At 39.5% G+C, this 23,556-nt stretch overlaps 3 protein-coding genes across 3 annotated transcripts; 1 reads left to right on the top strand and 2 right to left on the bottom strand.

Moving 5' to 3' along the window:
• Window position 1: 1 nt before the first annotated feature.
• LOC111570770 (uncharacterized) lies at window positions 2-2,954 on the top strand. The gene is made up of 2 exons (XM_023273704.3): window positions 2-155; window positions 1,822-2,954. The coding sequence occupies exon 2, from the start codon at window positions 1,861-1,863 to the stop codon at window positions 2,539-2,541; it is 681 nt and encodes a 226-aa protein (XP_023129472.1). The 5' UTR covers window positions 2-155; window positions 1,822-1,860; the 3' UTR covers window positions 2,542-2,954.
• skic3 (SKI3 subunit of superkiller complex) lies at window positions 2,776-19,025 on the bottom strand. Its single transcript, XM_023273701.3, is given in 41 exon segments — window positions 2,776-3,179; window positions 3,415-3,544; window positions 4,231-4,361; window positions 5,041-5,193; window positions 6,210-6,374; window positions 6,540-6,664; window positions 6,749-6,778; window positions 6,781-6,876; window positions 7,221-7,332; window positions 7,595-7,648; window positions 7,820-7,892; window positions 8,464-8,688; window positions 9,257-9,380; window positions 9,466-9,590; window positions 9,692-9,769; window positions 9,863-9,956; window positions 10,068-10,209; window positions 10,459-10,533; window positions 11,014-11,082; window positions 11,175-11,231; window positions 11,318-11,379; window positions 11,958-12,036; window positions 12,120-12,261; window positions 12,456-12,638; window positions 12,754-12,856; window positions 12,992-13,242; window positions 13,336-13,640; window positions 13,889-14,015; window positions 14,131-14,234; window positions 15,589-15,675; window positions 15,909-16,033; window positions 16,237-16,335; window positions 16,479-16,619; window positions 16,876-16,984; window positions 17,090-17,188; window positions 17,401-17,547; window positions 17,642-17,717; window positions 17,862-17,953; window positions 18,183-18,326; window positions 18,439-18,528; window positions 18,982-19,025. Coding segments are annotated over 40 exon segments (4,704 nt in total). The 5' UTR covers window positions 18,982-19,025; the 3' UTR covers window positions 2,776-3,098.
• A 543-nt stretch (window positions 19,026-19,568) lies between these two features.
• arsk (arylsulfatase family, member K) lies at window positions 19,569-23,476 on the bottom strand. The gene is made up of 8 exons (XM_023273683.3): window positions 23,235-23,476; window positions 22,927-23,056; window positions 22,663-22,822; window positions 22,094-22,376; window positions 21,829-22,000; window positions 20,911-21,135; window positions 20,556-20,771; window positions 19,569-20,443 (listed from the first exon to the last, which is right to left on the bottom strand). Exons 1-8 carry the CDS (start codon window positions 23,340-23,342, stop codon window positions 20,169-20,171), a joined length of 1,569 nt encoding a protein of 522 aa, XP_023129451.2. The 5' UTR covers window positions 23,343-23,476; the 3' UTR covers window positions 19,569-20,168.
• Window positions 23,477-23,556: the final 80 nt, after the last annotated feature.

Raw genomic sequence — 23,556 nt, 5'->3', positions numbered from 1 at the left:
GACGTCGATGCACAAAAGTCAGGTAGATCAAGGAGTCACAATGAGGCGTGTCTAAATGTGAGCTAAAGTTTTTAAAGGTGAAAGCGTTTAAAAACTGCTGAACAGAAACTGAAAGTTATTGCGACTTCAAAGAAGGAAACAACTGTTCACCCACGGTAAGGCTTACAGTTCGTTAACTTCGAATTAAAAAAACCTAAAGCGGCATATAGTACATAATGAGCAAGTGAGATTTATAATGACAAAATCAGTGGGAATGAGTGGGAACGAGTTAGCCTTAAAGTCGGTCGTTTTCTCATCTCTAGGATTAGAGCCTCCAAGTGTGTTACTGTAAAACTTGTCCTTAGTCGGTTTCTACTCAAAAATATTAACGCTCAGTCTGAGTGCTGGTAGCACGATAGACATCAAGTACTGTCGAATATGATATATTTAGGACAAATTACCTCAATGGAACTTTAGATGGTAAAAAGTGTAGCAGCTGGCTAAAGGTGAATGGTTTTGATGTGGAGGGGGGAGGTATGGGACGACACTGTTCAGCTTCTCCGAGATGTCCTTTACCTGACAAAAGGAAACATCAGTGAAGATAACCTCAGGGACATGCTGGTTCCTGTTGTCCATCTGATTTACCTGTCTCTGGGGGACATGAGGAGCAATATGGTGGACTAAAAACTTATCAGTAGAGGGCGTAGTGGGGTTAGTTTACTCACTATTATTCCTTATTGTCTCAAATTCAAATTAGAATGATATTATTAGATTTTTGAATCTAATGTTGTGCTTTGAAATTTGGATGGATGGATGGATGGATAGATAGATAGATAGATAGATAGATAGATAGATAGATAGATAGATAGATAGATAGATAGATAGATAGATAGATAGATAGATAGATAGATAGATAGATAGATAGATAGATACTTTATTAATCCCGAGGGAAATTCAAGTATTCAGCAGTTTACATACAACAACTTAAAAAAGGCAGGTTAGCAACCAGATTAACATTAACATTAAAGGTTAGTATATACTCTAAAAGACATGCTCTACAATATTACAAACAACACTTCTAATTTTAATAGCTACAGAAATACTAAATGTATTAAAAGTCAACATGCGGTGTTTACACATTTCAAGGCACTGCGATTTAAAGTGATTTCCACAGGTGGTAACAAAAAAACAGTTGTAGTAAACTACATAAGGTGCACAGACATTCTACAATCACATTGGATCAGTCTTGCTGTGATCATGACTGCGACCCCCTCCTGACCACTCAGTGATGAGTTGTACCACCTGATGGCCAGAGGGACAAAAGAGTTCTCGAGTCTGTTGGTGGAGCAGGTCAGAGACAGCAACCTGGAGCTGAACACATCCTCTGCTCCATCACAGTCCTGTGCAGAGGATGCTGAATGTTTTCCAGGTGGAGATAATCTTCTCCAGGGTCCTTCTCTCTGATGCTGAAACCAGAGAATGCTATGATTTGAATCTGAATTTTAATTTATGATAGGCTACTAAACTCATCAGTAGAGAGCATAGAGCGGTGGGTTTCTTCATTGAGTGCTCATTCTTGTTTTTGGTTTGCCACTTAATCATTACATATTTACAGCTGTGATTTTGCACAGAAGCAGGCACAAGAGAAACAGACTGACCACAGTCTAAGTTAGTGACATCACATCTGCCAACATCTATGATCCACAATCTGTATCACTGAGGTCAAAACATTTTTTTCTCCCTAATTATAGTAGGCCTAATTTTTGCAGTTCTTGATGTGGTTTGCTCGCAATCATTCTTGGATCTGTTATAACCTAAGAGCATTTTTGTTTTTCCTCACAGAGCTGCTGGTCTTCACTCTTCACCCCTTACTGAATTAGGATGTCAGTCCAGTTCTTTGGCTGGGAGGTGACCTACGACGATGACTCCCCTCGTCAGGAGCTGGGGGCCTCCCAGGCACCCAGAGATCGAGGTGTCTACACCATGTACCATGGCACCAGTGTTGCCAATGCACGCCTCATCATAGCTAATGGTTTCCAACAGTCCCAAAAAGGCATGTTAGGAAAGGGCGTGTATGTCAGCCGTGACAAGAAAAAGGCAGACCGTTATCCACTGAACAGCAACCATTCAGACCGCGTGGTCCTTGAGCTGCGTGTCCGTGTTGGCCGTGTCAAGCGCATCAACAAAGACAACCATCCTATGCAGTACACTTGGAGCGCACAGGGCTATGATACAGCTTGGGTACCCCCCAATTGTGGCATGGCGGCTGTGCCCAGCGGCCTGGAGGAGGATTGTGTGTTTGACCCCAAAAGAGTGGAGGTCGTGGGCATTGCAAGGGCAGACCACAACGTACTGACGGAGCTTCAGCAGCTTGTGGCTAAAAGTCGCCTCAGCAGAGGAAACAGTGGTGCAGGCTCTTCTGGTGGTGCTGCTGCGGATGTGTGTTCACTGTGCAAGCGAAAGAAGCAGCAGGGTTCTTCACACTACAGTCAGCCGTGTTGGGGCTGTGGGCAGAACATCTGCCCTCTTCAGGTCAAGCATGTCTGTTCAGTTAACGCTTGAGAAGGGTAAGGAGCTGACAAACTGTATGGCTGTGACACACCTGGATCAAGGTTCTTCTACAAACTATATGTGGTGCAACATGTAATAAAATAATTACTGAACACGTGTTTCAGATGTCTATATGCTGTCTACAAAGCTGTTGGCAAGTTCACCATGCTCCAATTTATGCTGCGATCACGTAATACTGTCACATTAGCATGTGTTAAGATTATAGGCAATCAAGATGACACACTCTTTATATGAGCAAAATGTCTTTATTTCATCCTGAATGTCGACATGAGTATTCTATTTTTGAAACATCTGAAACATGCAGTAGCAGTGATGAGTTAAATGAATGAACTGATTTTATTTCCTGAACGATGTAAAATCAAATAAATATGTTAAGCCAATAAAGTCACAATGATGATATCAGACCCATAATCTCATGTTTGATAAGATTTTATAATTAGTTGAAAGACCCAGGTAAGTTGAACTAGTGGTGTTTTGTCTGTAAACAAACCAGCTAATGCATGATTTCATAATGTAGTAGTAGATGCACAGTGATACAGTTGCAAAATTCAGGATGAAGAAGAGGCAAGCAGTGAATGAAACTCCAGCAATCTTTGATCTCCATTCATTTTGGCATGTTGCAAAAGGACCTGCAAAAAGATGAGAGTACATTTTTACTATCAAAGCTGCAGAAATGGTAAAAAAATAAAACCAAACAATACAACAGTAAGAAGACAAGTGTGACCATTTTTTTTTGTTGACTGTGCATGAAATTACTGTTTCTACAGAAGTCATAGATGGAAATTGGCACTTCAAGTAAATATATATTAACAAAAATGTTTCAGCCTGGTGCCAGTGTAGCGATGAGGCAGCTGTGTTGCTCACATTCATGAGTTCCTGGTCGTTTTTGGCATGCAAGTGTCTAAGGAGATACCAGCTGGCCACCTGCACCACTGTCACTGGGAACTCTTGAGAGGGAACATATACCAGCCTCTCCAGCAAACGTCTTGTTTCCCTGCAGGCAACATAACAGACATGGACAAAGGGAAAATGTGACTGTTACATAACTGGACAGCGCGTGCCTGCTTTAAAAACGTTAACAGCAATTGGATGCCGGCTGATCTGTTTGTCATCTAGCTGAAATTGTCTGGCAGAGAAGTCTCATCTGCGATTACATCGTGCTTCTGTTGGTCTGGGTTGAAACTCTGCATCCATAATTGTTCTCTGTTTTTCAAAAATATTTACCAATACATACAATTAAAGAAAGCATGTCTCTGTCACAACAGGGGCTTTTAATATTGTGATTATGCTTGGCACAGGGGAAGTTCTCGAGCATCCCTCAAGGAACTCAGCCAGGTCATGATTGGCATTTTTGTTCTCCTCAGCTCTCTGCTGAAAGTAGCACTCTAATTGAGCATCCTGGCAGGCCTGTGAGCTAGTGACAGAATGCAATTATGTAAGGACAGTAAAACTTTGCAAATTGCTTTGCAGCTCCAAAAGTACCAACATCTTGAAAAGACAAATGGAAGCTTAAATCTCAAGAATCTAATGCTTGCCTTAAATCACTTAAGATGATAAACTACACGTCAGTAGGGTAAAATTATTTGCATATCTTTGCAGAACAATCCACATGACTACAACAAGCATGCAAATTTGTACACTTCACCCTGCGATGGAAACAGGACTGAGAGAAGCACTGACCTAGCAGCCATCTTGGTCACATACTGGAGGAGGGCCTGGAAAAGGAGGGCCACTGGGGATGAGTCCAGCTTCAAAACCTCAGTAGTAGCTTCCAGCACCAGGTCCTGCCACTCATTTCCTGGGACACCCGCCTTTGAAGTTAGATCACACAGGATTCGAAATGAAACTTTTTAAAAACGAGACAAACATAAGTTTTATTTCTCTACTAAACTAGTAATACTTTCATCTGTATTGTTTGCTAACACCGTGTGGAACACCTGCCTACTACAGAATGTGTCAGTGACGACTTCTACAGATGCAGTGGTTGTGCTAAAAGATGTAATATATAAAAATAATGATAAAAATTATATTAATTTCACAGTACCTATGTTCACATAGCTTATAGCTTAGATACAGTTTGATGTCCTTTGACTAGTGGACTAAACCATATACATGCCAGTCTTGTTTGCATTTCCACTTGGCCTCAGCTGCTGCTCCTATGATTCACAGCTAAATATTCACTCATCTTTCATCTCTTCTACCTTCCTTCTGCCCACTTGACAGGGATGCAGATAGGAGCCACCTCTTGCTTTGTGTTTGCATAATAATATGCAACTCTATTATTCTCTCAAAAGAAACTACTAGTTCTAATTGGCAAAAACACTGCGTCTGGGATAAAATAAAAACAGTTCGGCTCTACTTACATAATGTAATGTCCACAATGTTATTATCTGTAGTTACAGTAATGATACAGCTGTATTGTTGGGCTATTGTACCTGTATTTTATCATCCTAAAATTTAGATTTGTGTTTATCCCAAGCACAAACTCACCATACAGGGTCCAAACGCTAACAGGGCAAGTCGGAGCAGGCTGGCTACCTGGCAGCTGTGCACGCCAAGCTGCGAGGCCAGCTGCAGACTCTGTCTGTAAGCCATGACTGCTTGAACCAGCAGGCCCTGATTACGATATACCTCAGCCAGCCACTGAGCAAAGGAAAGTAGGAGAGTGATGAGACGAGCAATGATGAGGAGGGAGAAGTGGGAGAGAAAATATGAGAAGTAAAGCAAAACGTTTGACACAAAATGCCAATCTCTGTAAGAAGATAAAATGAAGACTCAATGAAATATATGTCTAACAACAATGCAATGCAGGCTTCATTATAATATCAAAGAAAGCATCTCTCTACTTTTATACTTGCAGCAACAAATGAACTCCAAAAATATATCATTTTACCTGCACAAATATAGACTTACAGAACCTGCATGGTAAATTACTTGCTGCCGTTAGATAGATTTTTAACATGACAGGACAAGCCCATAGATGGAATGCAGAAGTACAAAGAGGAACACAAGGGTTGAATATAAGGCTATAAAAACAAAAATAAGAGTACAAGTTGTTTTCCATGCACTTATGTGTGGCATGTAAAAGGGTGAATGGAAATATTCAAACAAAGAAATGGAGACACAAATGCAAATCCTTCTGTATATGTGCATATCATTTTTGACTGCATCCTAATTCATTATTTACTGTATGTAATCTAGGTTTGTGGAGGATAGACTATGACATTGCAATATTACTAACATTTTCACTCCACACTTGTAATGTAACACTGTGGCTGTAGCTACGGTCTGCCAACATGTTCAAGGCTGTTTGTCTCCTGCTGGTAGCAGCCATTTGATGTTAAGTGCAGCAATCTGAGGTCTGGAGCAAGGTACAGAAATGGACTTCATTTTTCCACTGCCTCATACAAGCAAGCAAAAATGGCAGTGGTAAGAACAAAAAAAATAAATCCTTTTCAGGGTAAACTGTCCAACAACTCACCACCTAAGTCAATATTTTTAGGTTTTACTTTGTAATAGAGATGACCAGAGTTGGCTGTTTGTGCTACATCTGTACGTGTATGTGTAAAATGTGGCTACCACTAAAGTAATGTAGTGTGAAATTCAAACATAATACAAAGCAGTGCTACAGTATTTTAAATCATGATGTATCAACTTACATGCCATGCCCCAAGGTTGGTGGGGTTCATCATCACGGCATTGTTGAGCTGCTCCAGCACAGTGTCAGGGAGGACAGTACCACTATTAGCCATGAGGAGGCGCTGACACTGCACTTGTCTCAATGACAGCATCACTGCTGGGTGTTCAGGGGACACGTTCAGCACCTGAGACAAAAAAGAAAACATGAGGAAGACAGTTTCTTTACATTTTTTCTCATTACATGGCATTGTTTCTCAAGTGGTGTGAAATTACAAGTTTTAACCCTTTCTACACAAAAGTAATGTTGAAGATATGTGTTAAAACTGACTGTGTGTGTGTTCACATCCCACCTGTGTGCAGAGGGCCTCCGCCTGCTCCAGCTGCCCCTCCAGCATGAGACCCGTCACCGCCTGCTGTAGTACCCAGCCTTCCAGAGTCTGAGCTAGAGGACGTTCTATCTCCTCCACATTACGCACTGGAAAACAAAAAAGGTGTTAGCTATACACTCAAGCACACACACGAAACAGGACGCAAAGTGAAAGCACATCAGTGAACGCACCTTTCTCAGAAACCACTGACATGAGATTTGCTCCAGTGCTTGTCTGCGAGGGGCAGAGCCAGAAAGATAACAAGAAGTGTTTTCGGTGTGACAGGCAGCCATTAACCCGGCCCATGTAGCTGGATCATCTAGAGTAGAGAGAGGAATAAACACTCAAATCAGGGATCTCCCTCAGCCATTTTCTCAATGACATAAAAGCAGCCTTACATATGAGCTTGGTACAAATTAACTTAAAGAAGTACTTTGTGCAATCAAACAGCTAAAATCTATTCGACTCCATATCATCAAAGACTTCATTATGTGGACTAGAGATTTTATGCAAATTCCACTAAATCTAAAAATTTTTGCAAATTAATTTTCAGATACTAATGTTTACCTTCCATCCACATTTTCTGTTTTGAAGTAAAGGGTAGTAGGGAGTATTTCTGTGACATAGTTTAATGAGTTTGTTTGTGTTTGTGTGTATATCTACCAGGACAAAGGAGAACAGCTCTCTGCATGGTCTTCAGTGCATTCTTGTGCTTGTCCTCTCCAGAGTTTCTCCCACTAGCTAGCTGATTCACTCCACTGTGCAACAACGCCCTCTGCAGTCACACAAGTGAGATCATCTCTGTTTAACATGCGAGTATTGTTGCAAGGACACTAAGGTGAAAAACACATTTTCCGGCTGTTAAAATATCCAATTACTAAACGAAATGTTGATGAAGTTTACCCAAATGGACATGGATGTAGGACTGAATTACTGACAATGCGTTATCGGTAGAAGGATGGTGAGTTACAGACAGAAAATACAAGAAACAAAGAAACTATGCAAGTTAAACAGAACTATACATGTCACACTCATACCTTTCCTTGGGTCATACTGGAGAGACAGGCAACATGGCCAGCCACTGCACCACCCTATGACACACAGAAGCCAAAATTATGAACAAATTACATCACATGGTAAATGTTCAGCAGCTCAACAGCAGGAGTGGATGAGACTGCTCACTTAAATGTGTGTGACTACTAAATATCCTGGTCTCCTTCTTAGGATCCGTGTAATGTTTGTGTACATATACGCAAGCTTACATTTGCCTTTCTGGGGTAGTATTGTGGTACTACTCTGGAGAGAAGGGCCCACAGAGATGCGTTTCCAGGATTGCTGTAAATGTGACAGAAAAAAGGAAGACCTATTATGTCTATGATATATGGCGACATGGACCGGTGAAGTGTTGCACCTGGTAATAATTCAGAAAGGCAGAGGAGAATCTCATCAAAACATCGGTTGGACCTTGCTTTGATCATTCAAATAAATAAAAGACCGCACTAAGTGCAACAGTGCAGATACCAGCCTACAGTTGTGCTTTGTTCACCCTTCGTAATTTCAATAGAATATACTTTGTCAGTTAATTTTTAAACCACAGACTTACTTTACTGTTCATACATAAGTCTGTACCAATACACTAAGAGAAGCAAATACATGTCTACCCAAAACAGTCCCAAAACAATGAATAACGGTAAAACTGGTGATACAATAATACACATTTATCATACTATGTCCTATAGTTAGTGCTATCTGCCAAAAAACACATAAAGTAACAACCTGTCCTTCAGTGTCAAAAGTGCAGTTTAAAGAATAATTACATTAAAAATACTTGATCTTTTTGGAAATCAAATTCGGTTATTTTAGTGCACAGCATATCAATAAAGCACAGTCTATCCAGAGAGTATACCTGTGTACAGCTCTGGAAGCTTCTCTTTGTACGGCACTGAAGTTGCCCTGCAGAGCCAGCAAGGAGCAGGTGAGCAGACATCGCTGCTCCACAACGTTCCCAGAGGCTGAACCTTGTTTTAGCAACTCAGTCAAAGCAGCAGAAGCTAGTGTAGCATCACCGTGGACTAATCCCACAGCACACAAACACAGCAGCGACTCTGAGATTGGCTCCTTTAACATTGAGCTGTGGACACGGAGATTAGGCAGATAAATATTTTTAGTGTGAGCAAGTATAGCAAATACCACAATTTGTACTGTAGCCCAAGAAAAATATAAAAAAAAATCTAGTATCATGGTATCATCAAGTCATAACAAAGACTTTCCTTGACACAATCAAATGGTTTGGGGGAAGCTCTAGCATCTGAGGATTGGCAGTTTTCTGTCAAACAGCATTTTTTAACATGCAGGAAGCAAGCATATAATCCTATGTGATCTTTCTGCATGAATTATTTTTTCCAGTTTTTTTATTTTTAGTTTGGGCATAATAGCTTGTGAATGCAACACTGGCTACAAATTTATTAACAATAAAAAAACATCACTATCTCTTGAAATCTTATAAAAGCATTATTCGACCTTCAAATACAGCAAGTTCTCAGCAAGGTCTCAAAAGCATTGTAATGTAACAATGACATACTAGCATAAACTGAAAATAAACCACTAGTAAGGAAAATAACACATCAATCTCTAAAGACTGTTCTGGCTTGGTGGACAAGAAAGAAACAGGTTCTATCCAGACAGCACAGTGGACTCACCATTTAAACAGCAGAGTCTTGGCTGAGTCGAGGTTGCCCTGCCGATTCTGCAGCAAAGCCAAAGCTGTCAGTATGTAGGCTTTCTCCTTTTCACTGGAAGCCACAGCCAAGGCACGCTCATAGGCTACAGAACATGCAAAACAGTTTATTCCCTCTTATGTGTAACCACATCTACGCTTTCTGATTTCGGTATATTTCCAAATTCTTACCACTAATGCTTTCTGGGAAGAGACCTGCCCTGCAGTAGGCCAGAGCCAGCCCAACAAGGTCACTGAGCTCCTGCAGTGGAGTAGAATTATAAACCTGCACCGCCTCCTCCCACTGGCCAGAGGTGCTACAAAAGACACAGCGGAAAATAGAAAAAGTAATGTTTAGGGTATGCGGTAAGTACTTTAAAAGATGGTTGAAGTACATCATAATGAGACAGCAGGTTACCACAAAGCCCGGCCATAACAGCCCAGAGAAAAAGCCAGCTCTTCTGAAGAGGACGTGGACTGAAGCAGTTCAACCGCTCTGAGGAGACAAACAGAATGCAGAAGAGTGAATTTTAAACCCACATATTAAACATTATGTTCCTTACAGATTAAAGAGAAGCACATCAAACACCTTTGGTAAGCCTGCAAGGCCTGCCTCTTCAGCTGCAGATGCTCATTTAGGTAGCCCAGCATAATGAAGGCATCAGGGTCACACTGGATCCTCTCTGACAAGGAAACAAAAAACACTTTGCATGACAAAAAATCCATTAATAACACATGACAAATGACAACCAGTACATCTGTGGATATTACGTGCACACAAATAGATGCTGTACCTGTGTATTTGCTGAGTGCCACCTGAGCAGCAGAGATCGCATTCATCTGCAAAATGTTGTAGCGATACAGTTCAGAGTCTCTGTTGCTCTTATCCAGCAGGGTGGAACAAACCCAGTAGGCATAACCTTTCACTCCTTCCATCTGACAGAGAAAGATGTTAGAATGAAGCTGGAGAGAAAAGCAGGGAATCTCCAGTTTGACAAACCAAGGGCTAACATCTGCCGAATTTTCGGTTACATCATTGACTAATCACAAATTTCTTACTAGCAGCAAAAGGCTTGGAACTGAAAATGTAGCGGTGACAAAGAAAGGAGAAGCAAAGATTGTTATTATCCAACTAATAAGTGGGTATTAAAATTGCAAGTGCAGCGGTTTTTGGATGTAACGCACATGTGTGCTAAGTTCAGTGGTGTGCCTGAAAAGATCCATGGTGTCATAGCTTCCCACGTTTTCCGCTATCAGTGCCTGGTAGGAAGATAAAGGGATACAATTATAATTTATACAGACAAGGAGATTGAAAAAGCCACACTGACATACCCATACTTTGAGTCTAAACCTCATGGAGGTTTATGTGGGTATCATTAAAATAATGTAACTGCAAATATTCAAATATTCAAATTATAAAATTCAAAAAATTCAAATAATAAATTCTAAGATTCAAATAAAAACATTCTAAAATTCAAATCATAACATTCTAAAATTCGAATCATAACATTCTAAAATTCAGATCATAACATTCTAAAATTCTAATTATAACAATTTAAGATTCAAATGGTACCATTCTAAAATTCTCATAAGTGGTCATGTTTTTGAATGTATTTATGGGATTATATATGCATGTAACAAAAACAACTTGATGATCAGGCACAGTGAATAATTGCTGAACGTACATTTCCTTGACATTGGAATTAAAATCACATTGTGCTAAAATGCTATGATGGTTACCTGTCCAATCCAGCAGTTGACATAAAGTGGCTCCAAGGACTGAGCAATCTTGAAAGCCTTGTGTGCCAGCTAAGACAATAAGCACATATTTTAACAATCAAAATGTCAGTCAGCTTTGTTTAAAAACAGAAAGAATGTGTGTGGAGAGTAATCATACAAACCTCTATGTTGTCCTTCTTCAAATACAGGGTACCAAGGTTTGTCCAGGCAACAACATTCTGGGATGGAAAATAGGAAAGTGACATAAATAATCACAATATTCTCAGAATACTATTGATGATCTGAGAAAATGCGCTACACGTACATTTGGCTCAACTTGTATGGACTTGATGAGGCAATGCTGAGCCAGAGCATAGTTCTCAAGACCTAATGTGACAAAAAAGCGAAAAGAAACAACTGCATGAGTTTTTCTGACAAACATCGGTCAAAAGTAGAGATCTTATTTGGATTATTTGGAAAAAGTCGCATCTACATACACAGCAAAGATATGCACCTTCATCTGACTACTTAACACAGAGACTAACAATGCAACTATATATATATATATATATATATATATATATATATATATATATATATATATATATATATATATATATATATATATATATATATATATATATATATATACATTCTCATCAATGTTTTTATTGCTACTCATGACATTTCATTAAAAAAAGTAGCCATATTACTAATAGTAGTAGTACCCATACATGAAAAGCTACATAATTCAAACTGATAGTTGGGAATACCAAAACATTTTAATCCTACTGATGAAATAGGTAGGATGAAAGGTGATGCAAATATACAGACAGAGCTTTCCAAATTGTAGTTCTTTGTACTATGCCAGTTCCCCAGTAATTTATAAGGGCAAAGGAACTAAAACAAAATGCCAAAGGCTGGGCTACAACATATGACTAATATCTGACAACATGTATTGTTACCTTTGTTCATGGAAATCACTCCAAGGGCATTCCAGTGGCTATGGTTCCCACTGCCCATCATGACAGCCTTTTTCAAACACTGAGAAGCAAAACAAGACTCTTAAAAAGACCATTTCTGGGAACAAACATTTCCAAACCGTTGTGTGGGATTCTTTGAATTACCTGTTGGGCCTTCTCCAGTAGCAGAGACAGGGAGGTCTGGTCTCCCTCAGGTGGTTTGGTGGCCTGGCGGTAATAGTTGATTCCTAAATCATACCAAAGGCTGGGGACCTCAGGCATCAGCTTCAAAGCATGAGCATAGCACCTATGGTAGCAACATGTGCAGTTCATATTCAGTGTTCAATGTCTATGCTTGGCCAACAGTGGCAGAAATCACACCTACGGGCAACAGAAAAACAACCATGCTGCTATGTACTATTGTTACACAATGTCTACTTTGTTACAGAGTAGTGATGTAGATGTATAATTTGACAGAGTAGCAATAGTATAGACAGATACCTCTCACCAGCTTTGAGCACCTGGGACTGGTTCAACATGTGGCCCTCTGTGTTGGGGTCCAAACCAGCCAGTAAGGCAGGCACTAGAACCCGGGCTTTGTTTGGAGACACGATGCAAACTGTGGTGCAAGCATCTCCCAGCAGCTTCCACAAACAAGACAGGTCTGGTCGCAACTGTACAGCTCTGAAGAGCACAGAAATATAACACGATAAATAGATAACACTGGAGATTGTGCAATGAATTGCACATCATCAATTCATATTAAGTTTTGCAAGTTGAATAAATGTCTGGTCATTACCTGAAGAGGTTCTGTATAGCTTGCTGAATGAGGTCAATGGCTCCTCCATCTCTGCAGTCCTCCATTAAAGTTTTTGCCAGAGACAGCTGGCACTCCCCAAGACCTGAACAACAGACCATATCAATTAACTTAAATGTCACGGTTTGGGCAGTTTACACACTATTGATAGGAGTCATAAGATGCATGACATTATATCAAATGAAGTGCATGTACAGAGTACAACAAAACAAACACCTACCTTTAAGAGCAGGAACATAGTCCTGCTGTGCTGTTATCTGCAAGTACTCTGAGACTGCCTCTTTGAACTTGCCCAAAGTCTGTTTGATAGCAGCAGCCTGGTAGACACTGTAGATGGAGCAGGGCTGAAGCTGATGGGCCTTACCAAAGGCCTTCAGAGCGGCTGTGAAGCTCCGGCGGTTAAGGTAGGCCTCACCTAAACACTCCCAGCACACCCAGTCCTCAGGATCAGCTCTCAGAGCTGCCTGCAAACTAAAAACAGAAATTAAAGTTCCAATAACACTTTCACACTTAAACAATATAGACAAAGGTCATGAATTCAGTTTTCTCGTTTAAAATTCTTACTCAGATATGGCCTGTTGGTGTTCTCCAGTCTTCAGGTAGTAAAGGCCTCGTCTCATCCAGGCCCATTTAGCTGAGCCTGGAGTTGCTTTCTCTATCACTGACTGAAGTATTGATAATGCAGTGTCCATATCCTCCTGTCTCATACTAAGATCCACTGATGCAGCTCCAGACTCAGCGTCGTCATCGTCCAACTGAAAGGCTTTCTTATAGCAGCCTTGTGCACGGCCATAATCATTCGCCACATCTCGATAATAATGGCCAAGGTAGCGAAATACACAGCCAAGGTGTGGATCTAACTTTGCAGCCTGAAATGGACAAATGAAGATGATAAAGTGAGATTCCATTCGCCTCTGACAATAGAATAAGATATTGTGATGTTTTTTAAATATTGGTTGTGGAAAAGTTCAGTCTTTTAAGCCCAATGTTGGATAAAATGGGCCATCGACACTTAAGAGTTTATATTAGACAAGATTTTATCTATCTAAAACATAACATTATTATAATTCTCCTTACCTTTCATTTATTGACAAATTTTAATAATAATCCTACTAACCTTTAGCAAGTGAGTATGGGCTTTGCTCCGGTCTTTACGTGTCTCTTCTCCCATGTCCCAGTAGAGTTGTCCAAGCAAGAAATAAAACTCTCCACAGTCTGGTCTCTGCTTTGTGGCCTTCAGGAAACTACACGGCAGAAGCACAAGAATAGGTATGTCAAATGTGCGAAAGCTAATCATTGTATAGCACACAAATGGACTGTTTCACTGAAGTTTAACAGAGTATAATGCATCTGAAAAACCTCTGCTCTCCCTGGTGCTGCTGGCCTTCAGCTATGTGTATCAGTCCTCTCAGTGCAAATCCCTCAGCCAGGTTTGGGTTGGAGATCGCCAGCTCTGATGACACCTACAAAACACATAACGGAAAAAATATGTATCGATCTATCGTTGACCTAGCAAAGGACACATATTCACAACACTGCATAATCAGAAATTGAAGGGGGCACTCGGTATATATTGTACACATTGATTACAGGTTTTTGCATTTTTTGTGGAGAAAATAATAAAAGAAATTCTATTTCTGGAAATTTTCCCAGAACTTTTTCTGGATTTTTAATGGAACTGTCCTAGAATTTTATGGAACTGATTCCAATATCTTCCTGGAATTTTATAGAAAATTTCCAGGAGCTTTATGAAAATTTTCTGGCAACTTTATGGGAATTTCCCCAAAATTTTATGGAAAATTTCCAGGAATTCTATGGGAATTTCCCTGGATTTCTATAGAAATGCTTCCAAAATTTTCCGGAAAATTTCCAGGAATTTTATTGTAATTTTATAGACATTTTCCTTGAAGGTTTCCTGGAATTTTATGGGAAAGATTCTTCCACATTGTCTCAGTCTCTCCATACCATTCACTGTGACCGTGATCCAATGATGAAACGATCTACATCGGATTATGTTAAGAACACAGTGAGGAGACAGGAGGAGGCTGGAGGAGTGGGAGAGGTCCGATACACCTAAAATAAAACTGCTCAGGTGCAGGATGGGAGATCTCCACTGAGTAAGTTAAAAAGAAAAAGCAGCCCCCACATTCAGCCATGATGGTTCAAATTTTAACAGCAATCACAGTTTGGAGTAAACATGATCGACTGTGGTATTGAAATTTAAAATGCGGTCTGCTCATAGAAAACGCTGCTTACAGGAAACAGTATAGTCAATAAAAATCACTCGGTTTCAACTTTTCCAACAAATTTCTAGTCGCACACCTGTTGGAGCTGATACACTAAAGCCGAATGGCAGTGGTCAAGTGTAGCCAGTATGTGAGGTGTGTAGAGAACATCTGTAAAATGTAGTATTTACCAATAAGCAGATGTTCAGTGTTTAGTCTGTGCCCACTTTTCGACTGACATCACAAGAGCATTGGTGACAAAACAAATATATTTTCAGATGAAAATGTTTTACAAATATGAAGTCTTGTATCACTGAAAGTCAATGCAACAGAACTAGGATATGCAGCTGTTCATCAGCATGCATGGTGGATTAATAGCTGTGGCAATGCTGAACCAAAATGAGGAGGTGGGGAGACCAAATTATCTGCTGGTACGACCAACCAAAACAGTTGGTGGCACCAGTGCAACCAGTGAAAGTTAGTCTGGAGCTCTGGAATATGTTATGAAATATGTATTTGATGAAATACTGTTTTCTATGGTTACAATAAAATAAGTCTGACACTTTTAATCAGTGGGTAAGAGGTTTTCTACCTTAAGTGCCTGATTAATCTGTCCTTTGTTGAGATGTGCACGTCCTTTAAGCACTAAAAGAACTGGGTCCTTTTCAGCTTCTGAAATCTATATACAAAAACAGAAAAAACAAGCTTAGATATAACGTTTACTTTGATGTTCTGTAGATTTAAACTCCCCAGTATTTAGATTTTTACAACTGCAAAATGTCTTCACACTAAATTAAGAATGAATAGTTAAAAACTGCAAAAATATTTAATATGTAATTATATAAAAGGAAAACTCTAAAACATACTACATTCAGCATGCTGAATAAGCAGAGGATTAGTCAATTACCGAACCTGCGAAAACATCTCCAAAGCCTGCTCTGCAGCCTTCTCTCCTCCACTTCTCACTGTGGCCTCTAGCTTTAATCTCAGCAGTTTGACCCTCAGCTCCTTGTCTCCAGAAACACATATATTCAAACCTAATGGAACGAGACACGCATTTAAGTTAAGTATCTTGTTTAGGAATAAAGAGTACTGCCCTGTGAAGGCAGTGGTTAAAATCCTTGTTCTTTCACAAACCCCTTGGACTTTGTTGTGTTTAACTCCTGCTGAAGTGTGACTGGAGTCTGATGGGATCACTGATTAATTATCTGAATAACTACAGCAATAAATATCAAGTTACCTTGGGAGCATGATGTAGCGCTGTTGGAGTATCTGTGCACTTTAAACTGAGCTTCTGCCAGATTATACCATCCAGTGGTTGAGCTCATTTTCTTGAGTCCTAATATCACAGCACAAACAGATCATTGGCAGTTTCCACGGACATTCCAAATTACAGAAATCCTCATTAAATGTATGTATAAAGTCTTCAGGTTCATTTTACAGCAAGAACAGAATGCCTTATTTAATCATGTGAAAACTAACCTTGTGAGAGGTCCTTGATGGCGTCTTGATACCTCCTTTCTTGGAGTGCTTTGGTACCCAAACCCAAGTGGCCTAATCCATTGTTAGGAGTCAGATCCAGGAGTTTGGTGAAACTGCTAACTGCATCCTCATCCAAATAACCTTCAAGTGAAAATAAAACATCAATTGTAATAGCATTATAACATGTATTACTGACACACACACTTGTGTTACTAGGATATAGTTTAAAATAAACTGTCATTACATGCATTCTATGTACTGATTATTCCTGCCAATACTGTGGAGCTTAATGTTTTTTTTAATGTTTTGTATTATTATATTGTCATTAAAAAATCTTTAATATGTATATGAATGCAACATGACTTGTGATTTTGTGAACAAGACAACAGTGTCTTACCTGTTTTAAGGTAGTGACTACAAAGGACCTCAAGAGGATAACTTTGGTTGGGGTAGAGGGACAGCATGGATTGGCATGCCACTTTCATTTTGTTTTCTTCTAATGGCATCTGCAGTAAGGGCAGGTTCATGATTAACATTTTATTCATGAAAGAATTATAGGAAACAGTTCATTTCTGAGACGATGAGATAGATATGAGAGAAGATGCACTTACTTTAGAAAGACATTTAATATAGTCAGCGGAGACCTTCTTGTGCTCCTCTCCTGGTACAGGATCCATGAGAACCATGGCCTTCTCAAAAGCTGTGATTATCTAAAGGCCACAAACACAAATTTTCCTCCGTCAGTGGTACAAACTGGAGTTGAGGGCTTCCTTAAGGTAAGGCAAACCTGCTCTAAGTTCTGTCTATACTAAATGGATTAGATTTGAAGAGATTGAATCTGATGCAAAGTGTTTGTACACAAAAAAATATATAAAATTGCATTATGTTGCTGATTATAAGTCCACATTTAGAAAAGTCATACATGCTGTTGAGTTTCATTGTCCTGCTCCTCCTCATTAAGGCAGTCTGACAGGAGCTGGGTCATCTGCTGCAAAAGCTGCACTAACTCTTTCTTATCCACAGCCTCTTCCTCCTTCAGCTGAACGAGCTGCAGCCAAACCTCTGCCAACTGTTTGCACACATACAAATTTAGTCAAATATATTATATAAAACACAAACATCTGTTTTCATTAGTCGTGACCACATTCCTTTAAATTACACACCTTTGAATATTCTTTGTCAGACTGATAGATATCTGACAGCTTTTTGATCACCTCATAACATTTCTTTTTGTCTGAGCTGTGAAGGAAGAACATACTTTACAATCAATAACATCGCAAGACAAAAACTGCATTGAAACCTACAAATATCAATATGAAAGTATTCAGAATTTTAATAATGTTTTAAGAAATCTGTCCTGATAAAAATGTTTCCATATCTCACCTTGCATAGAGCTCCACAAGCTTCTGATAGATGTTAGGTAGCTCAACTTTGAAATCCCACTGATCAGTCTTTTCGTAAAGATTTGCTAGGCCCTGTAAGAAAGAATGCTTTAGTGCCGCATTAAATAATCAATTAATATAAATTATTCATTTTTCTAAGTTCTGCTCCACTCTTAAGTGGCACCCAGATGTAATTTAACTCTTCTAATTGCAGTTCAGCTCATAATTATCAGCAAAACTGATTGGTCCCAGTGTAAGATATGTAAGAGTAGTGGATGATGTTAAACACCTAAAGAGACCAGCTAATGTTTTTGTTCCTTACCTGCCAAGCCAGCAGCTGCTCAGGCTCCAGTTCCACGGCCTTTTTGTAGGCTGTCTGTGATTGATCAGGCTGCTCCAGTTCACTGGCTGCCAAGCCGATGAATACCCAGGCATTGTAATTGTTCTTCTCAAGTTTCAAAACAGTCTACAACGACATTAAAGACAGCAAGGTCAGCTATACAATACAGTCCTCCTTATTTTGGAGAAGAGATGCAACTATATGCTATCTGAATACCACATTTATCTGAGGATTTTACCTTGCAGTGTTTTAGAGCCTCTTTGAATTCCTTGTTTTTAATGGCCTCTCTGGCACTTTTCAGAGCCGCTTTTACTTCTTTATTAGACATCTTGAGGTTGTTGGGAGACAACGAAAAAAATATATTAAAAGAAATAATGTCACATAATCGCCTAACTGAAAGTAATGCTTAGCCAAAGCACCATCGATTGACGGATTTACAACCTAAGAAATGCCTGTATGAAGGAAAAATGAACTCACTGACAGTTAGAATTTAACCCACTACAAGTAAACATTATCTAACATTATACCTACCAAATAACAGTAATTTACTTGAGTTGACAGTAAACTTCAGGACTACAGCAGCTGTTAGCAGCGTTAGCTTGCTAGTGTTATACTCAATTTAGCATTAGCTCTTAGCTTGCCAGGGTTATAAACTGTGTACTTTATAATGAGAACTGGTTTCAAACCTTATGTTTTTAGTATTGAATATTTATTGAACTGGCCAAGTTTGCTTTAACCCTTGTAGATTAAGAAAATGTGTATTAAAGTTGGGTCCACCTACTGTTTACGTTGACAACTTGCACAGCCGCACCTGAGTGACACGGAACTGAAAGGGACAATACACTCAGCATTTTCAAAATAAAAGTACTTACAGCTTCAGAGAGCAGAAGGAAAAAAATTATTGCAGGTTAGAAAAACAAACAAAAACGCAAATGTAAACACTATATTTATTGATCTTTACAAAGACATTCATTTGAAAGTCCCACTGAAAAGGTGCTGCAAGCTTGTGTTGAGGTGGAGATGTGTCAAAGATGTAAGAGCAGCTGGTCAAAGTCTGACTCTGGGACATTAAAAATGATACTTTAATTTAATCTATCATTAGAGGATGGGTATTGCTCTCTGAAAATTTGTATTCTGGCATGATTTCAGTGCCTCTGCTCTCAATTTGACACAGGTCTACAGACATTAACCTCCTTGCTTGAATTTACAGAAGAAAATAAAGAATAATGACACACAAGACTGACAACTCAGTCTTAAACACAATGTCGTGAGATCATTTTTACAAGTGTATAATTGGACACCTTGTGTAATGAAAAGAAAACAAAGACTTGTCAACGTGTTGTTTTTTAAATAACCACACAATGAAAATACAGCAACACAGCTTTGTGTTTATTAAGTCAGCAAGCTGAAACATGGCTATGCTGGTTTATTTTATCTGCCAGCATATTCAAGAAAAATATCATTTGATACAATTTAGAAATTTTATTTTAATACAGCATGTATTATGTACTCCTCAAAAAAGATTTTCTCATATAACAGTGAATCAGAGTAATAAGCATTCATTATCATTTGACTTTTCACTGTGATTCTGTATTCAAATGTAATTTTACATAATGCCATGCCCACTTTAATGACCATTTAATGATCATTATGATCATACCCATGTGAAGTTGATTTTTTTCCATCAAATGCCTTGACAACAACGCTATAATACTGTTTTTTAGTTATTTTTATTTATTCCTAAAAAAAGACAGTGAAAATCTGAACTGTATAAACTTGCCAGGTGTCCCAGTTTAACCATACTCACTCAAATGTTACAGAAAATATAATGAAAAACCATAGAGCCCATCAATGACTCTCTATTGTCAAAGATGTATGAGTAAAAATAAAAATCCAAGTTTAGTCAAAGTGCGATTCCAGCTCGCTATAATAAACATCTCAAAGTTAACCATCATAATAATAAAATCCTCAAAAAGAGCCATACAGCCACTCATCAACAGCTCTCTCATTGGCTATCACGTCGTTTTGCCAATCCACATGCCACCTCAGGTTAGCAATGACATGGCTGTAGTTTTTCCCCAAACTTCTGCGCCATGCACCAAATGCTTTTTTATTGTAGATATGAACAGCTGCAGAGACTTGTGGATAGTCTACAATGCTACGCAATAGCTTGTCCAGGTGTGCCTGCACATCTGGGAATTTATGAACCACATTGTGAATTTCATCCTTGTCCAGTGTAAGGTCTGTAAAAGAGGAAAACAAATATAAAATTGCACTAGAGCTTTAAAATAATGTTTTTTTTTTTGTTTTTTGTTTTTTTTAAATAATATGAGGAGTCTAAAGCTTAGAACTCACCAAAAAGTTGAGGGGAGACACTGAGGCCGTCTGCATAGGTGATGTATTTCCACTGTTCACTTCTCAGCATGTATGTAGAAGCATTGACATTACAACCATGATATTCACTCAGGACCCAGTCTGGATGCTGCTTCTTAGAAAAAGCACTGGACTTAGACATTAGAGGAAGGAGGGAGTGGCCACTTAGACTACCCACTTGTGAAACACCAGCCATGTCTGCAAAATAAATTTTAAAAATATGTTGAATTCCTCCACATCTTAACGGCTACGACACTTTTATGCGGCCTTTCAACACACATTCTTATGACTTTTAAATCTGTATTTTTTTAATCATGTTTTCTGTCTGCCTCCTTACCCAGCACAGTGGGATAGAGATCAACCAAAGACACAAGCTGGTTGACCTGCAGACCAGACATGAGTCCAGGTCCCATGATGAGCAGGGGAACATGGGAACTGCCTTCAAACATTGACATCTTATAGAACTGACGGTGCTCCATGGCAAGCTCTCCGTGGTCAGCCGTAAAGATCACAACTGTGTTGCTGAGCAGGCCAGTCTGTCTCAGAGCTGAAATCACCTGGCCTGGTGGGACAGAGCATGTGGGAAACAGGGAGTAAGCAATAGGCTGCTACTGAACTGAATTTTAGTGGTAGTGAAAGGATAAAGCAGTGTCAAACAGGATCTCATTTCTGACAGTTGTAATAGAGAAAATACTGTAGCGGTGCTAACATGAATTAATGTGACTTTAAATGGGAGAAATTAATACAGAAAAAAAATAACTATTATAGTTCAATTTAACAGTATAACAATATCTTTTCTCTTCCTGGTGCAGAGTGTAGTGATGTAGGAAGTGAAATAAACTCTCACTTAGCGTCTTCTATATTATTATGCCTGAGCATTTACTGTTTATTTACCTTTAATTGTTCAGCGCTAAATGTTCTAACTTGCGGCCCTGAGTGGGCAACTGCTAAACTAAACTAGCTAAATATGTACTAATAAATTGATTAACTGCTGATAAACCTAAAATACTGTAGTTCCCTGCTGTTGCATGCTACTAGAATATGCATTGTTTTACAGCCAGAGTGGTACACTGGCTGTGCTACAAACACTGTGACAGAAAGTCTCTCTCTAATACTACTTTTGCTTGTATTTTTCTCCCAGCTGCTACCCATAAAAATAGTGGCTTGCGTTTTCTTTCCACAGTACATTAGTGAACCGGAGCAAAAGACAGCTTCAAATCCTTCAAAGTGAGATCAGTCTCTTAGCTCAGCTCACCCAGCATGGCGTCTGCTTCAGCACACATGGCGTAATAGAAAGCCCGAATGCTTACGACCTCCTCCTCAGTGAAAACACCACTGCAGTTTTTGGTGACAGTGGAATAATAGTCAACAGGGTGCATGGCAGCCATAGGCAACCATTTGGGAACAGTGATTAGCTCAGAAGACACCTGTGTGTGTGAAAAAGAAGGAATTAGGATTTCACAGGGATTTCAATCGAGAAACACTATAATTTTGCAACAGTCGAGGACAGAAACGCATGCCTTTTTAAGCCAGTACGGTGAGGTACGGAAGGTGGATCCTCCTGCAATGGGCCCCAGAGATTCAGTTTTATATGGGTGAGGTAAATTGAGGCCCAGATAAAGAGCGAAGGGCTGGTGTGAAGATGCAGCCGTCTGGCGGATCCACCGTGTAGCCTCATCTGTGTTTTGCCAGTCTTTCCTCATGATTTTTACAGTCGACATGTTCCCAACAAGTTCAGGAACAGGCCGGCCCTCTTGGCGCAGGAGGAACTGAACATCTCGGGTCCACGCCTCGATTCGGTTGCTGTAATTAGATGAACAAAAATAGGGAGTGGAAAGAAGCACAAGAAACAAGAAAGGTGATTCACACTGTTCTGGGAAAAACGCTGCCCACACAGACAGTCTGTTATTGTTTAATACTCATAAAATAGCTTCCTGGCAATTCTTTTGTGTATATAGGAGTATGTATATAAAATTTGTCTTTGGTTGCTGAACGAAAATAAAGGAAAGTTAATGCAGGGTTTTCTTACCTGACACTACACTCAGCTTTACAGACATGCTCAGAGAGCTCTCCGACAGGGTGTGCCTACCTGACCGAGTGACTCCCTGAGATATAATCCAGTTTGCCAATCATGTTGGTGAGATATCCACTCTTCTCTAGCAAATCCATCCATGTGGTTGTATTTTCATCTAAACACTTGAAGTTGTTCCACGACTGAGTGAGGTGAACAAACTGGCCACTCCACATTGCTAAGAAAAGAGATTAAACACTTCAAACGCAACATAAAATACCTCACCAGCTGCACTTTTAAAGAAACATTTCAAGTGCATTTCAGTGGGAAACTGCTGCTTACCTGCTCTTGAGGGGCAGCAGATTGGAGAGTTGGTGTAGGCATTTAGAAAAGTGGAACCGAGCTCCCTGAGATAGTTAATGTAGGGCAGTTGCACAACTTTGCTGCCAGGATCAAAAGACAATCGACCATCCTTTAAAAAATAAAAATAAAAAGTGAGATAAAGATCAAGATTCACAATCAAGGAAAGATTTGGACACAGTATAAAAGCATAGCTGTAGGGTGGTAAATCTGAATTGGAAAGCAAAAGTCACTGCTAATGAGGCAGTAATTATCCAGTGATAAACCACAGAAACGCCATTCATACTTACAAATGCATCACTCATCACCATCACAATGTTGGGTCTCGTCACATTTTGGCAATTACATTGACAACAAATCTGCAGAAGGAAAATTAAAGCAAACACTGACGCGTTCATGACAGCGTTTCACCTCCTGCAAGTTAGGTGATCTGCTGAGATGAAACTCAAGATCTGTCGCGATTGGATGAAAGTCATCAGAGCAGACGTGCAAGACTTTTCCTCTTTATCAACAAGAAGTCCTGGTCAGTCTCGATCCGGGTCACACTTTCAAAAATAAAAGGCTTCGTTTTTTAAATGAATCTTAAAATCAAGCTGTTCAGACTTGTATTAT

Source organism: Amphiprion ocellaris, chromosome 6 (genome assembly GCF_022539595.1).
Source record: "Amphiprion ocellaris isolate individual 3 ecotype Okinawa chromosome 6, ASM2253959v1, whole genome shotgun sequence".
Taxonomy (NCBI): Eukaryota; Metazoa; Chordata; class Actinopteri; family Pomacentridae; genus Amphiprion; species Amphiprion ocellaris.
Note: the sequence above shows the minus strand (reverse complement) of the source record. Positions and strands in the feature narration are given on the sequence as shown.

Coding starts and splice junctions, on each gene's coding strand:
- LOC111570770 (XM_023273704.3), top strand. CDS start 1,861: ATGTCAGTCCAGTTCTTTGGCTGGGAGGTGACCTACGACGATGACTCC.
- arsk (XM_023273683.3), bottom strand. CDS start 23,342: ATGAACGCGTCAGTGTTTGCTTTAATTTTCCTTCTGCAGATTTGTTGT. Junction 22,377..22,662: donor TCAGGGAGTCACTCGGTCAG/GTAGGCACACCC, acceptor ATCTAATTACAG/CAACCGAATCGAGGCGTGGA. Junction 22,001..22,093: donor CACCGTACTGGCTTAAAAAG/GCATGCGTTTCT, acceptor TCACACACACAG/GTGTCTTCTGAGCTAATCAC.